Here is a 16,375-nt window from a genome sequence, read left to right on the forward strand (position 1 = left end):
GTGCATTCATAGGTGGCTTTACGATTGCCTGCCTAAAACCGGCGAGAACCAAGAAGGTTAAGTATATATATTGACAAAATTTCTTATTTTATTATAATTGAGATGAAGAATTTAGGGTGTGCATCCTGTTCTCTAAGAAATTAATGGGTGATACGTGTTATATTTACATAGCATTTATTCAGTCTCAACCGGATGTCAATGGGCGGAAGTGACTTCAGAGTTTCCTTTTGTATTCGGAAAGAAAAGTTTAATGGTGTGTGCATACATACATATATATATATATATATATATATATATATATATATATATATATATATATATATATATATATATATATATATGATGGACACCATTCATATTTAATGCAGATGTGGAGTTAGGGGGTATTCAGAATGGTATTCTGAATTTTGACCTGCTTAGAAAGAACAAGATGGTTCCACAATTCTGAAGCCTGTTCTGGAAAGAATTGTCATGAAGAAAGACAACCACGCCGCCTGTGGAGAAGGTTCTTTATAGGTTTATTTTTGTTTGTCGTAAAGTTCAAAAGAAGCTTTTTACTAAACAAAGCTTACACATCTTGTATGGCATGAATTGCTCTTCTTCCCTAACACCCCAAAAGATCCAAGATAAATAGAGGTATATTTCATGATTTAACTGGTTGAGCTTCAATCATTCTTTCGGCCAGAAAAGGAAGTGACTATAAAATGTGAAGTTATGGCATCAACAGTGAGCACAAGCCTTCATTCTTGTGCAACTCAAATCAAATTAACAGCAAAAAATGCCTTAAAAAATTACAGCGTTTTTCTGTGGGTTAAGAAGAGTTCAAACTGTTGACTGATCCCTGCAGGAGCAGAAGAAGAGAAGCAGAGGAAGACAGAGATTAAAGTGCTAAGATTGCTGCTGCGGTGGCTGTAGCGACGGCGGCATCTAGTTGATGCAGTCCATGATATGGATCTGGAGGGAGTCCAGGTCCGGCAGGATTTCGTTGCACTTAGGACACACATGTTCAGGAATGTTGTCTTGCCAGTCAGGACCTGACAGAGCAACATGGATGTCAATGAAACGCATGTGAATGAACAACTTCAGTCATGTGTGTGGTGTCTTACCTCGGCCCACTAGGGAGGACCCTGCTGCATTCCCTCCCACATGTCTCCTCTGGATCTCACTAAGTGACCGCCTGCAGAGAAGGAAAGAAATAACTTAAATCTTGACATGAAGTTTCAGGCAATGTGCCACTTCGAAAATGTGAATCTCCAAAAAAAAAAAAAAAACCCAAAATATTCATGGAACAAAAATAGAGAGTTATAGTTGGCAGGAATGGCAGGGAAACATGTTTGAAAAGTTAAAATATATTATATATAAATATAAGTAATAGAATATCAGTAAAAATATATAGGAACAACCTTAACTGGAAATAAATTAAACAAAAAATTATCAAACGTCAACAGCACACCGGCTCAGCGACTCCATCTCTTCCTGCAGCTGCATGTTCTGCTTCCTGACAATCTCCAACTGAGTAGCCAGTCGCTCTTTCTCCTCATGGAGTTTTGTTCTCGCTTCTCGCTCGGCGTAAAAGTCAGAGGAGTAGATCTCGGCCTGCAAGGAGACAATGACATGTCACCTTTCGTGGTTAACCATCTGAAGAAGTTTGTGCAGACCAAACCTGAGTCTTGTACACAGAGATGGTCTCCTCGTCCTTTTCCTTCTGGTAGAGCTCCTGCTTCATGATGTCGATGCGCTCTTGTTTGGCAGCAAGTGCCTTTTCTGCCTCAGTCAACTGCTCCTGCAGCTGCTCTGCCATCTCCTTCTTCACAAACTGACCCTACAACACCACCATCAGGCCTCACACTCACAACCACTTCTTCAATTGAGTTACCTCCCGCTTCTTGTTCTCCTCCTTCAGCTCGCTGTAGTCTTCGAACAGTTTGGTGTACGCGTCTTTCAGCTGTGCCAAGTTGTTCCTGAGTCGAAGAATTGAACTTTTAATATGCTTAGAACATGAATATTGAAGTCACCAAGATAGCTGAGTGTCACTGTGTGTATGCAACTCGTAAACACAGTGACCCTCAAGGTGGGCAACTATCTTGTACTGACATTATTCAGTGTGATTATATGACACTGCAAGGCTAAAACATTCAAATAATATAAATGCTGTTTAAACCATTTCATAGCTAGGACAACGCTTCTCATCACTGTGGCAGTTAGTATTATAGTAGCTTCTCTTGACGCTTTAGACAAGCAAATAACAAGTGACATCTGTGCTAACAAAGTAGCTGGTATGATAATGATGATGTTTATACTGTTGCTAAAACACCAAGCATTAGTCTCCTGCTCATGTTTTCCTGCTGTGTACAGTAGTTCTGTTTTCCAAGTATAAGAGTACTAAAAAAAGTTGACATTTTAGTAGCTAAGTGAGCTAAAATGCTATCACATTCAAAGCTGCAATAACACTGCATCTGATGTCAAGACAAAGCAAAGCCACATAATAAGGAGCCGAAGGCCCATTGCACATTCACAACATGGACATAGAACAGCAACATACAATGCCAGTGTGAGAGTGTAGCTTCAGTTCTAAACTTGTCAATGTAGCTGAAGTCACTTCATTCTAAATTCACCATGTTTAAAAAGAGGGAGGTTGTAGAGATTTACATGGATGAAGACGACGACATTAGACTAACATCACATACATTGTAACACAAACAATAATGTATTAGAGGAGACTGAAACTAACTGTCAACATAACACCATTGCCAGTTTTGGGACCATAGTCAGCTCATTGTAAGGGAAACAAGAGTAAAAAAATACATCTGAAATGTGTATTTCAACTTGGATCCTGTAATGAGCATCTTTATCAGCGTGACCTCTGACCTCTCATCCCCAGCCTTCCTCTGCTCGATCAGACTCTGTGCCTGCATGCTGTCCAGCTGCAACTTCAGCCGCTCATTCTCCTGCTGGACGGCCTGTTTCTGCATCAGCTGGGCCTTCAGGGTCACCACATCTTGCTCCACCTCCCGGTACCTTCACAGAGAGGACAGTTTGTTTCTAATTGTCAAAAAAAAATGCTAAAGTATGTCGGGGTTTTCCTCTACTAACTTGTCCTGCAGGTTCTTTTTCATGCTTTCCGCCTTGTCTAGCTTGATCTGAGCCTGCTGCAGCTCTTCGAACAGTGACCTCATCTGAGCCTTCAGGTTCTCCACCTCAGAGTTGGCCTATAACACACACATACGTGCAGACACACACACACACCCCACCTGCTCATGCATTTGTTATCACTGCCTTTGTTTACCCTACTAATCTGGCAGTAGCAGACCTTTGACACATGAAGTACAGCTGTAACAGTTTTCAGTATGGTAACAAGCCCTTAGTGAATGCGATATATATACAGTATATACACTCTGCGTATATATATATATAGTGTGTGTGTGTGTGTGTGTGTGTGTGTGTGTGTGTGTGTGTGTGTGTGTAGTATACATGGTGAAGTATATATATATATATTCACCATGTTTAAAAGGAGGGAGGTTGTAGAGGTTTACATGGATTAAGACAACATTAGACTAACATCACATACATTGTAACACATTAATAATGTATTATCTCCCCATCATGACTTTTGTAATTTAGGCAAGATTAAAAAAACACAAAGCTCGACTTCTCCATCCCCATAAAATAGATGCTACTAATGCAGTGTGTGATGTGTGCTTTTTTCACGTTAGCTCTGTCAGTCAAAAAGTCTGATTCACAGCGGCAGCGTTCACATTTATGAAGAAAAAAAAACACATGACACACCTCTTCCTGGGTGACCTCAGGAGTCAAACTGGTCTGTGTTGATTCCATAACCTTACTCTTCTCCTCCTCCAACTCTCTGATTCTGTTTGACAGCAACATGTTTATGAATAAATGTCACTGGAAGAATGCTCCTTTCCAAAACTCTAGACCACCTACTTGGCAACAGAAGCCCTCAGCTGGGCCTCTAATGTCTCAGCCCTCTTGGTCTCGTTCCTTAGCGACTGCAGCAGTTGGCTCACTGTCAACTCCTCATTGTCCATCCGAGACGCCATTGCACTCGTCCATTCTGGTCGCCTCCTGCGCACTGATTCACATGAATCGCTCACACCATCGGAGCTACTACTGTCCTGGAGAGGTACAAGAGACAACTTTTACATGAACACTCTGGTCTGTAGTTCTGATTTCAAGTGTACCTGTTGTTCAGGTGTCTGCTAGATGAACTTGTTTTGCTGAATTTCCAGCAATAATTTAATAATGTTACCAGTTAACACCATCAGTCTACAGCACAATTCTGGAAAATACATGGGCATAACACAAGGAACCCTGAGGCAGATTGAGCACATCAAGGGACGAGGCAATAACTATAAATCACCCGAGAGGTCACACATTCATGAATGTTTTACTAATAACCAATACTGCTATGGAAATACGTACGTAACAGCAGTCCATATCGCTGTCTTGTGCTGATAATTATTTTATACATTGGTGTGCACGTATAATGAGTTATTCTAGACAATCAAAGTAACATACTCTCATGCAAGAAACTGTCTTAGTTTTCACCATGACAAAATCAGTGCAAACTGATCAACATTTTAAGTCAGAACTTCATCCAGCCACTGTGGAAGAATTCCAGCTTTTCATATTTTTATTTTTTTAGGTCGCCATTTCATTAACGTATGCTCACTCTAAACTTTTTAAACTTCTTTTACAACTTCACCACCTCAAAGCAATCATCTGCAAACACCCATCTGACTGATATCCTTGTAGGAATGGGAATATTTTTTTCTTTGTTTGGTACTGTGGGTTAAGACTCACCGTCACTTTGATGACCTCAATAAAGTCTTCTTGCGATTCCTGGTCAGCTTTGAGCTGCAGCTCAGAGTTCATGGCCACCAGGTCGTTCTTCTCTGCTTGCAGTCGAGCAACCAACGTCTTTAAGGTCTCAAGCTCGGGTCCCGCTGTCGAAGACGGTTTCTGGAGATGACAAATGGGATTATCAAATGCTCATATGGAGTTGGTTAAGACTCAGGTGAAGCGTTTTACCGGTCTGTTTGCATTGGTTCCTGCTACTCTCTCAGACTCCTCCAGCTTGTCCTTCATCTCCTTGTTGTCCAAAGTCAGTGTCTCAATGCGAACGCGAGCCTCGTCCAACCTTGACTCCAGGAAGTTCCGTTCCTCCAGCTGCTTATTTCGCCAAGCAGACAGGTCATCAAAACGCTCCTTCATCGTTTGATTGGAATCACGCAGGGCCACTGGGAAAGACAAGGGAGCAACATGTTTACAAAAGTCGATTGAAACAGTGTTTAGCTTCACTGTGTGACCAATAAATGAACACAGAGACAACAGTCAGCAGTCTCACCCTTCAAGTCTCGGTTTTCCCGGATGAGGTTGTTCATCATCAGCAGTGTGTCCTCCAGGGTACCGGTCTGAGTCGGGGAGCGAGCGACGTCGCCGTTCATCACAGGAGCGCCAGACGACATGATGCTGGAGAGAAAACACGCTCTAAAACACAATTCAAATGTAAAAGATCAGCATCACTTTCAGCAGTCAGAGACAGCCACAATTCCCACATCTTGTCAGGAAAAACAAGACCTGTCATCACATTCACTGCAAAGGCAAAAGAAAGGCATTGGAACCAGCTTGAAACTGCAAAGTCATCTAAGAATGCTAAAATCTTATTATTATTTTAGTTTTAGTATTACTCACGCCCCCCTTTGGTTAATACTTTTCATACAGTTTCTTCCGCATGTATTCAACAACTGCAGATTCTAGTGTTATGGCAGCGATCCCAGGATTGTGAAGAGCACACTCGATTCTATTTCATTAGCTTTGTACTGTAGTTTCCCTTTGCAGTAACACACACTTGTCTTTAAGTAAAAGCCGTATCTGACCCCACCCCGGTGTCACTCAAGTGGTCAAAATGGCCTGTGGTCTCTGCTATTCTATGTGACGACCAGCATTATACCGACCAATAAACAGACATGAATATACTGTCATAACTTCAGATTAACTTAATGTGCCTCGATACAAGCAAAATAAGAAAAAATATGAAAACCAAACGTGCGTTATCATTCATTGTTCAACAATGTACGTTTATCAGAACAGACAAGAACATATTTGTGACGATAACATGCCTTCAAATGTCGAATTAAGAATGTCCAACGCACGTCCGCATTACATACACTTACTGTAATAGCGAACAGACTATCTTGCATCTACATCATCAGTTAACCTCAGAGTGAAACTGAGTTTCCCAGAAACGAAGTCGTCAGCTGACAAATGGGAAAGGAACCCATGTCAACATCCAGAATCGCGGTGTTTAAATCATGGAGTGTGTACATGTTCTCACGGGTGATGTTAGCCAAAATGAAAGGCCGTTCTTTGGAGAACGTTTTTATTTTCACTTTCTCGACGCAGGCCTGTCCGCTCCGACACTTCGGAGAGGAAAAGTTGACAATAACAAGAGAGCTCAGGTTCAAGCTCAGACAAGCTGCGTCACAACGAACCGTGAAAGCGACCAAACGCTTCACTGACCTGCTGACAAGCGCGGGACACTCAGGATGCGAGGTGTATTCCCCAGAAACGCATTAAAACACTCTACACGTTAATATCGCTGCCAGTCCGCCTGAGGGGCTCGCTATGGTTTGTTGCGACATAAAGGCAGCCAGATGTGTTTCCGTCTGAAGACTACAAAATAACACAGGACTGGTCACATTCGTCGCGAGAAAATACAAAACAACAACTCGAATATTTGATAGCGTTGAACTCTTTCGTCGTGCGAATCATTTTTTTGTCCAAATATTCAAAAATGACGGTCGTGATTCGTGAATTCGTGCAGCAAACCCGATTACTTTGTTTTGAAGGAAAGCGGAAATCGTTTCCTGTCCTTTTTTTTTGTTCCGTGATAAGCCCTTCCGCATATGAACAAATCTATCAACCATGTGTTAAGCGACTGCCCGATTGCTTGGCTGCGTCAGGCACATCCATATGATCTTTGTATCAAAGACATTTTATTCCTCGCCAAAACTGGAAATACCCTGCCAGACTAATCTGATTAGGACAGACGCAAAGTCGGGGGTTTTACCAGATAAACATATTAATATACATTAGCATATTTTATAGTAATGATTAATTTTTATAAATGCACACGCACAATACGGTTTTTTTTTTGCGCAAACATCGTTCTTTTTAGTGGCCGCTAGATGGCAGTGTTGGACAGCTGACACCTGTAAAATCTTTCACTGTGCCGTCAACCAAAAACCTCACAATTCAGATGTTGGCGGACTGGATTGTGCGAGCACCGTGATTCAAGTCCAGGATAAATAATAGTGGAGCCGAGCTCGCGTAAATATAAGTTCCTAACTTTGAGGGTGACAGATCAAGGCACATGTTTAAATCCTCCCCTCAGGTCCGCCTTTGCTGTCGTTCTGGCTTTTGATCAATGTACTATTCTCCAGTACAATGCACTATAGGACTATCTAATATGTAACTCTAATCCACCCCATTTATTGCGGGTATTAGTCCCCAGGTGAGAAAAACATAAGGAATTGTGTGATTAGATGAATAAATACAAGCTATAAAATTAAGAAAAAGGAGGAAAAAAAGTTTGATTTCAGAATGTAACTACAGATTCCAACCAACACGATTTATATTGAGATGAATCAAAGGCTTTTGCGAACATTTTGTTGGTCTGTACTTTCCGTATTGAACTCCTAACTCTGGCTATTGAAACGGCCAGCCCCGCTTCGCACGTCATGGGGAGTGTGATCCCTGAACGCATCACCATCACCAGTGGTGGCCAGTGAATGCAGCAACAGGTTGGAGGTGTACCCTCCAAGTTTAGATCTTTGAATTGTCTTTTTGCACTTGTTAATTTGAGTGCGACGTCCCACTCCATTGTAGAGACCGTTTTTAAATCACCCACCAGGCTGTGAAAGTGGACCGCGAGGATGTTATACACCGCTCTTTTTCTCGCGGCTCTGGCAGCGCTCACGGGCGGCTGCCAGCTCCCGTCCGAGTGGCGGCCGCTGAGTGAGGGCTGCCGGGCGGAGCTGGCGGAGATCATCGTCTACGCTCGGGTCCTCGCCATCCACCGGGAGCCGCCGCTGGGGAGCCTGTACAACTCGCTGCCATTCGGCTTCAGCTACGGCTACGAGGGAGCGGAGGAAGGGCTGCTTTACTCTGCGGAGGTGGAGCTGCTGTGCGATCAGGCCTGGGGGAGCATGCTGGAGGTCCCCGCGGCGTCCAGGCTCAACCTGACCGGACTGGGTTACCTGTCCTGTCACTCCCACACTGTGATGGAGAACTACTCCTACTTCTTCTTCCTCAGGTCGGGACCCCAGTTTAAAGACGACGGCACTCCAGAACTGAGTTGTAATTGATTGGTGGCGAAGGGCTGAGTTTATTTCACCCCTTTGTAGAGAGGATTTAAGGAGCTTTTCCTTGTGGTCCACCCACGTGCCTCCTGCATCTCATGTGTTCCTCACACTGCCCTAAAGCATGTGGGTCATTTCTATCATGGACATGGTGCCAGGAAGGCCTGCCATGACCACAGTATAGACTTTTTAACAACTAGCTAACTATAACTATTAATCTAAAATGAATGAGTCAACCAGTCGTGACATCACGAATCGCCTTTCCGTGTGTGCACGACTTACCTCAGCAAGAGGAGAAATGGCTGAGGCAGCGGGACTATTCCGACCCAAAACATTTCAAATATCTGACTATTTCACAGTGGAATTACCATTTATAGCACCACAATCACATGTGCCAGTGTGTTCATCAACACTGTAGACAAATCGCTCAGGTATTTGGTGACTAGATGCCTTGGCCAAAATAGCCCAAGAGTCAACCAAAGTAACTAAAGCTGAGTCTCAGTTGTATAGTAAGTGATAGTGGTTCTAGTGATTTGACCTGGCTTGGGAATCAGAGCCATGTGGTGCCACCACTGCCTCGAGAGCATGAGGTCTCTGTATTTGTAAATGTTGACTGCATTCACGTGCTGCATGTCATGACCTCTGCTGATCTTTCTACAGGATGGACGAGAACTACAACATCCTCCCACACAGCGTCAACTTCCAGGACGCCATCTTTCCTGACACGCCAGAGAACCGACGGACCTTCTCCAGTCTCTTCCAGTTCTCCAACTGTACGCAGGGCAGTCAGCCATTCCACACCTTCAGCCCGGAGTGGGACATACAGGAGGACAGCAGGGTAGGACGTCCTCTTCAGCTGTCTATGATATCAATCGAATAGTATTGTTTCCTCCAATAAAACTCTGTCATAGGCAGGACAGAGTGTGCTGTGTAATTTCACAAGCTTTCAAAGGAACGCTTTAAGATGTATGGAAAACTTCGAGGGTTGTGGCTGTGATGTAATGGTCATCTGCGGTTTGACTTGGAAGGGTGATCAAGATCAGCTAAGGTGGTGGATGATTTGATGTGGCAACCACTGATGAGAAATACCAAAAGATGAAGAAGAAAAGTTGTAGATTCAGTGGGTTTTTGGTCACAATGAACACGCATGAGTGTGTATTCAGTTATTACAATGATAGAAGAAGTTATGATAGTTTAATTGATATCACATTCCAACTCGGGACAACAGATGTACCGGACAGTTTTGTGGGGACACTCATCACTGATGCCGTTTCAGGTCGCATTGTGCGTTTGTGTGTGCGTGTGTGTGCATGTTTGCGTGTTGAAAGTTGAATCAGGACACTCCTGTCAGGAATTTGAGAGGATGAGCAGAAAACGTTTATGTAGCCTGTGGCAACGGTGGAAAGTCGCACACGCGCTCACGCACACACACGCCATGGACCTTTGATTGATCCTGGAAATGGCACACACACGTAAAGAATTTTTACACTCCTATTTAGTTCCCAGCGTGTGACCAATCTCACGCAATCATTGTCATCCAGTGCAGATCAAAGCGGCTGCGGATTGGTGGAGGTCTGTCCGTCTGCTCCCTCCGGCTCACAGGATACAGACTGTCCAGGGGTCAAAGGTGAAATAGCAGAGATCCACATCTCTGGCAGACAACACTCCTGAAGTGTGTCACTGCGCAGCTTCAATCTGGGATGAGTCTGAAGCAATCCTGCCTGTCTGACCCGAGATCAGTCATAATTGAACACTGTCGCTGGGATGGGAATAATCCGTCTGGACTCCAGAATCACCAGTCAGAGAGAAGAAGGTCACACTTTCGACAAGACTCAAAGCCTGTGACTAAGGAGGCTGAAGTCATTTGAATGTGAATGAAACATGAAGCTAAAGCGTAAACAAAAGTTCCATAATGATAGGACAAGCTTTGAAAGAGATGCCCAGACTCCCGCTCAGCTAGTTTTGACTCACTTGCTCTCATTTAAATTAGCCCAGCTAGACTTTTAATTTTAAGGAAAACTGACCTCCATCTATCCCTGGAATTTAGTTGAGCCTCATCGGAACTGTAAAAATATGAGTCATGTCAGGCTGTTTCATTGCTGTTTTGTTTGTTTTAAGGTTTTATATTCGTTTTAACTTGGCGCTCTGGCAAAGACAAAGGCTAAGTCTTTTGACACAGAGCTCTTTGAGACAATTTATACAAAATGCATGATGGGAAAGAAGTGTTTCAGTCATGGACTCATCTTGAAGAAAGTTGTCATGTTTCTTGAAAGATCTGTGATCCTTTTTCTGGCATAGTTCTATCCTGTTTGGAGGCTGGTAGTAGCTTTCCCACAGTGCTGGCTTTCACTTTCCGCCAGTTCCAGTTTGTAGACCCAGACGGACCTGCTGACTTTGGCTCTTACTTTCTGTGGGTACTTAGGCCATCACTTTCTGTTTATGTGGATCTCATATGAACAACTTCCATTGCCAACTCTGCTCCACTTGTCCCAGCTTTGCCTTTATTTGCTTGGAAGAACCTCACCAATTTGAAGTCCCTGACTGAAGGAATGAAACCTCTCACATCTAATGGGAATGCTTGGTTGAAGTTGCTAGACAGAATGGAATTTCTGATGCACACTCATCTAAAAAGCGGATTGGAGGCTGGAGAGCTTTTTAATAAGCTCACCCAGACAGAATGGGGACCGCACATGAAACATGTACCAGTCTATAAGGATATGTTGGAGTTTCATAATGGAGAGGGTGCAGTTAGTGGTGATGAGTTAACTTTCGCCTTCAGATTTCCAATAGCGTCCAGAATGAGGCCCCAGTGGTAAATAAAGTGTGTCTCTCCAAGTCTTTCACTGTGGAAAAGATGTTCCAGACGATAAAGTTGAGTCTCTGAACTGAAAGTAATTAAAGGTTTGGCAGCATTGCGGAGGAAGTCTCTGCTCTGTCCTTCTGGAGGGGCGTCTGGTTCCCACGAGGGCTTAAATCACATGGAAGCCCACTTCAATTTTTAAGGCTCTTTTCGCGCTGGAACTCCAGCTGAGAGGGACGACAAAGACGAGAACAGGGTTGCCATGGAAACTCTTTTGCGATTGCAGCGACAAAGCTGAAAATGTGACTCTTGTCGTTGTTTTGTGTGCTCTTGTCGGTGCTGCTCCACAAATTCCCCAAGCCCAACACCTGTTAGGCGTCCCACCTTGCCTGAGGGTCAGAACCTCTGCGAGCCCATGCCTGCTCTGTATGTTCCACCTCTGACCCAGACTCTGGACGTCATGAGGAAAGAGAAAAGGCTTCACCTCTGACATTTTCCTAGCTTGTGTTTGTAGTGTGACAAAAGCAACACCATTAATCTGATGCTCAGCTGGGGGTCAGTGGGATGTGGAAACTGTATTGCTGGAACACAATAACAAGTGAGACTAATCTGCTGATAAAATAAAGCAGCCCAGAGCTCTTCATAAAAAAAAAATATGAACATTATCAAAAGTTAACAACAGGGTCATACTGTGACATTAAATGCAACAAATCATGCTGCATTTAATGCAAACATAGCAGGTTCATGCCCACAAGTATGATTCATTTAAAAAGTGTATTTTAGGAAATGTTACTTGCTTCTTGCCATCATAAGAACGACTTATTCGAAGACTTTTGTCACTAGCTTTGCTGTCAACTGCTGCTTGTTGAGCTGTAAGGACTCTAACCCTAAGCAACATACGAATAGAAGCAACACAAAACCTTCTTAGATGTTAACCATAACTAAACATGTTGTGGTGTTTGGAGTCCATCATCCATCCATCATGAAAATGTAAGAGAAATCCATTGAAGTTGTTGAGTCAGCGTTTTTTGTGTCCAGTAGACTTGTATTGTGTTCGTCTGTCCTCACTTGCTCCCAAAGTACTGTTTGTACAGATGATGCTTCACAGCAGGCAGGTACCACCAGGATGTTTTGGCAGGTGCTGTGAGTTTGTGTCTAAAGGAAGAGTGCAACTCACAGTGGTAGATAATACACATCTCTATTCTACAAAATAACAATGATCGGGAGACACACAGAAACATGTTGGAGCTGAGAACTGAAGAAGTTACGACATCGTCTTTGAAGTGTTAGACGTTCATTACAGACCTTTACTTGCAGGTTTGGGTTTTTGAAGTCTTTTCGCCCGTACAGATTTTACTCATGTACATACACCCACATGCAAGCAAAGGCATTCTCCCTGCTCAGCTGTGGGGGGTCACGACGGTGGAAATTGGCATCTGCGGAACATTAAACTACCAAGCCTTTGCTGTCTCTGTGTGTGGAGGAGATAGTTGTTGTTATGTTTATGTCAGAAGAACCTACATTCCAACTGTGCATGTGTTTTTAAATGCATCACGGTTGTTAGGTTTCACGACTGCTGAGATGCTTTTATTACTGTCAGAAGCTGCTGACCAGGCCTGTCCTCCCACTAGGTGGACTGGGTTGTGGAACCCCTCTCGGGGCCCCGACCCTTATGCCAGATAACACCGAGCTTTATAATATTATTCCACCCCAGACCTGTTGTAATGCTTCCTTTCCATTTTTTTAAATCTATTTTTTTGGTGCAGACCCTCACATTAGCCAACAGTGCAGCCGATCATCAGACGCTTGGAGTTGTGTTTCTGTCCATGCCCCAGAAGCCCTGAAACGTCCCTGTGGCTGCTGGGAATATCAAATCTGGAGAGCTCCCACATTCACTCCGCCAGCAGCTGCTGGTTTACAACCGTTTGTTTGTCTTGTAAACAGTCGCCCGACTAACTGCACCACTTTCTCCTGCAGCTGCTGTGTTCGTCAGTCCAGGCCGCGCTCTTTGAGGAGGAGGACCGAGGACGGAAGATGCAGGAGCGCCTGGAGGTGGCGGAGAGGAGGAACCGGCAGTTGAAGGAGCGGGTTCGGAAGGTGAAGCGCTCCCTGAGGAACGCTCGCAAGGCCACCAGGAAAGCCGAGCTGGAGGCGCAGGAGCTGAAGGAGAAGCTGAAGGCTGCTGAGCGACGGGCGGGACATCACCTCAACAGTATCACGCAGGAGGAGGCATCACCAGCCATTCGCCATCAGATACGTCAGAAGATGCAGCTGCGATGAGACTTTGGGAAGAACATGGGTGACTGCTGGGCGGTCACGAGTCAAGGACAGGCGTCAACACAATTCACAATCCACCTACTCTTTGATGTAGATTGAACTTCATTCTGTGTGTACACCAATCTTATCTGGAACTGGAATCAGACAGAGTGAGATGCTAATGCTGCGCTTTTATACTTCACTTCTGTACGTTATTCCACTGCAGGTGACACTATCTGTTAGTTCCTTGTTTATCACTCACTGCCACTGGGAGGTAATGCTGGCATCAAAGAAAGAAAGAAGGGGAGCTAAAGAGAGGTCCTAGCGAAAAACAGAAAAAAACAATGTATGATTAAAAAGGGGTAAGCTATACTTAAAGCAAGGCACCAATCGGGAAATTAGTATTGTAAAAAAAATAAGTCGACATTAGATGCAAAAAAATTGACGGATAAATGGGTTTACTGTAGCAATAAAAACAGTGAATATCATGTCTGCAAAAGCCTATTGCATTTGAGGTAATTTATTTATTTATTGTTCGGTTAGTTTTCTGTGCTAATTACTTCTGTTTTTCTGAGTAATGTATTTTTTGGGGTTTTCTGTCCTGTTATTCAAGCTATTTTTTCCCCACCATGTTTTTTTTTTCTTTTTGAATAATTAATATTTTTCCTCAGTTATGAAGATACTTCATACCATTCCATTAATTACAGAGCAAGATCAACAGAACCAAACTTGACAGGCTTGTTTTGTTTGGTTGAGTTATACTTTGATATAGGGTTCAAACACAGGTCGACATCTCTAGATCTAAGAAGCATTGATGCCGTCAACTCAGAAAAACAGAAATAGTTAGCCCAAAGAGCAAACCAAAAAATAAATTACCTGAAAAAAAGAGTGTTTTTTTTCGTCAAGTGAATGCAATAAGCTTCCGTACATGATAGCTACACTGTACTACCAGAGTAGCACGGTTGCTAGCTTAAGTATATACATCCGTCTTCAGTTAACTAGAGCTTAGTCCTGTTCAGGATTGTGGGCAGGACACACACACCATTCACACAGTACAGTAACTGAAGAAAAAATGTTTTTTTTCTACTCGGTTGATGTTGGAAACTGTTATTAAAGTTGAGAAAATGTGGACAATAGAAATTCTGAAACTGCAAAACGGTTGTTACTTTCTCAATGCTACTTCATAGCTGTGTAGCACTGTTTTGCTAATGGCTACCTTTGGGATTTCTCCACACCATAGCTAAATAATTCGAGGTGTCTGCACTTCTGTCATTTTGTGCCAATTCAATGGCAAATATTTTTTCAAATTTCAAATTATACATGTAGAAATCATTACAACAGTATTCTGCTGCCATTTTTCACTTGAGTATTTCTGTGACACACAAACAACCACGCAACAGAGAAACTGGAAACATTTGTTTGAATCTTAAATGTTCATTTAGCATCTCTGTGTTCATAGTAATGATATATGTGATTGCCTCTTTGAATATTTTTATATACATAAAGTTTTTTAAAGGAACAGTGGCGTCGAGTGTCTCTGCAGGTTTTGGGTCACCACAACAGAGCTCACACATCCAGTGAGTGTTGCGAGAGGCTGAGGTCAGCCGAGACGCTGTGTGGTTCCGTGCAGTGGCTGGAGACTCAAAGTGTGTGTGTGTGTGTGTGTGTGTGTCTGGTTCATCAAGTGAATGGAATGTGTTTATGTGGGCTGCAATGTTCGGAACAGCAGGACATCACTGAAATATTCTTCTAATTCTGCCAGCGAGTACAAAAACTCTGCAGGCAGGCGAGCGGCAGCGTTATCACGAAATAACAACGAGAAAACACCGTTAAAAATGAAAGTGACAGCGGGTGGACGCGCCATTGGGCAGCATCATGTATCTGCGAGAACTGTGAAGTAGATCTGCATATTTGTCGAAGGAAGATGAGGAAATATTCTTCGGAAATACGGGTTCACCTGTGGTCATGAAAATAAATACCGTACATATACGCACTGAACTCTCTCGGAGGAATGAAGCATGCTTGGGGCATTTGGTGGCTTCAGAACATCAGCTATTATTCACTATCACAGCAAGTGTCTTGTAAGGGTTCTGGGCATGGCATGGTGTTGGGTGAACAAATGGGTATCAATATACATTAAGTCATTATCAAACAACAAAATATTAGCATGGGGTTTGGCTTCTTTCAAGGTCTTCATCACCGGTTGAGGGAGTTTTTTTTCCGATTCTTTCCCCAGCACTTGAGCGTACAGCGTCACCATGCCTCAGGACTTGATACGAACCAAAGTATATTTCACTGACAAGTCATCTGCCAAAATTCTCCTTAGGCTACTTGGGAAAACTGGATGACAAAGTGTGTTAAGCTGCTAGCTTGTCAGCCAGTTCCACCCTCATGCATGTTCTTTGTGAATGGATATGGTAACTTGGACTGTTTCACCCAATTATTTAAACACCTAGCTGTGTCAACGAACGCTCATACGTACACATGTAGCAGGAAGTGAGGATGAGCTACAGCCTGGATATATAGAACCAAAGTAGAGTCATGACAAGGGACACTGGCCTGCAGAACCCCCATGGCCTTGAAACCTTGATCCTGACAAAGCGCCTTGGAGACGCCAGAGGAGAGATGAAGTTCAAGGAAGTGATACTGAAAGAAAATAATATCAAATATTTAAAAAAGGAAACAGGAGGTAGCATGATGTTGGCATGAGGGCTGTTGACAGTTGCTTTGAAAGGTATGTATTAATATATCAAGATGAGCAAAATAATCTAGACATTTAGAGCACATTATTCTGTTCCAACTCATCTTAAACCAAGCCATCGTAATCTTGATGTTAAGATTCTTCTGTACAAACGTATTGATATATTATGATGAGCAAAATAATCTATTATTCTGTTCCAATTCATCTTAATCCAAGTCATCATAATCTTGATGTTGA

The 16,375-nt window shown here is 43.2% G+C and overlaps 2 protein-coding genes across 5 annotated transcripts; one reads left to right on the forward strand and one right to left on the reverse strand.

Annotated features, from left to right (window-relative positions):
- Positions 1–495: 495 nt before the first annotated feature.
- optn (optineurin) lies at positions 496–7,339 on the reverse strand. Of its 4 annotated transcripts, none has more exons than XM_053862342.1 (13): positions 7,273–7,339; positions 5,366–5,490; positions 5,050–5,258; positions 4,822–4,980; positions 3,943–4,133; positions 3,787–3,868; positions 3,094–3,209; positions 2,869–3,018; positions 1,877–1,961; positions 1,664–1,822; positions 1,454–1,596; positions 1,107–1,177; positions 496–1,034 (listed from the first exon to the last, which is right to left on the reverse strand). In XM_053862342.1, exons 2-13 carry the CDS (start codon positions 5,484–5,486, stop codon positions 928–930), a joined length of 1,593 nt encoding a protein of 530 aa, XP_053718317.1. In that variant the 5' UTR covers positions 5,487–5,490; positions 7,273–7,339; the 3' UTR covers positions 496–927. The 4 variants fall into 4 exon arrangements, with proteins under 4 accessions (XP_053718317.1, XP_053718315.1, XP_053718316.1 ...); XM_053862340.1 differs by lacking the exon at positions 7,273–7,339 and adding an exon at positions 6,541–6,772 and having other exon boundaries at positions 5,366–5,508; XM_053862341.1 differs by lacking the exon at positions 7,273–7,339 and adding an exon at positions 6,541–6,770.
- A 155-nt stretch (positions 7,340–7,494) lies between these two features.
- ccdc3a (coiled-coil domain containing 3a) lies at positions 7,495–14,943 on the forward strand. Its single transcript, XM_053864159.1, has 3 exons — positions 7,495–8,335; positions 9,042–9,219; positions 13,159–14,943. The coding sequence occupies exons 1-3, from the start codon at positions 7,956–7,958 to the stop codon at positions 13,459–13,461; spliced, it is 861 nt and encodes a 286-aa protein (XP_053720134.1). The 5' UTR covers positions 7,495–7,955; the 3' UTR covers positions 13,462–14,943.
- Positions 14,944–16,375: the final 1,432 nt, after the last annotated feature.

Source organism: Synchiropus splendidus, chromosome 4 (genome assembly GCF_027744825.2).
Source record: "Synchiropus splendidus isolate RoL2022-P1 chromosome 4, RoL_Sspl_1.0, whole genome shotgun sequence".
Lineage (NCBI taxonomy): Eukaryota > Metazoa > Chordata > Actinopteri > Syngnathiformes > Callionymidae > Synchiropus > Synchiropus splendidus.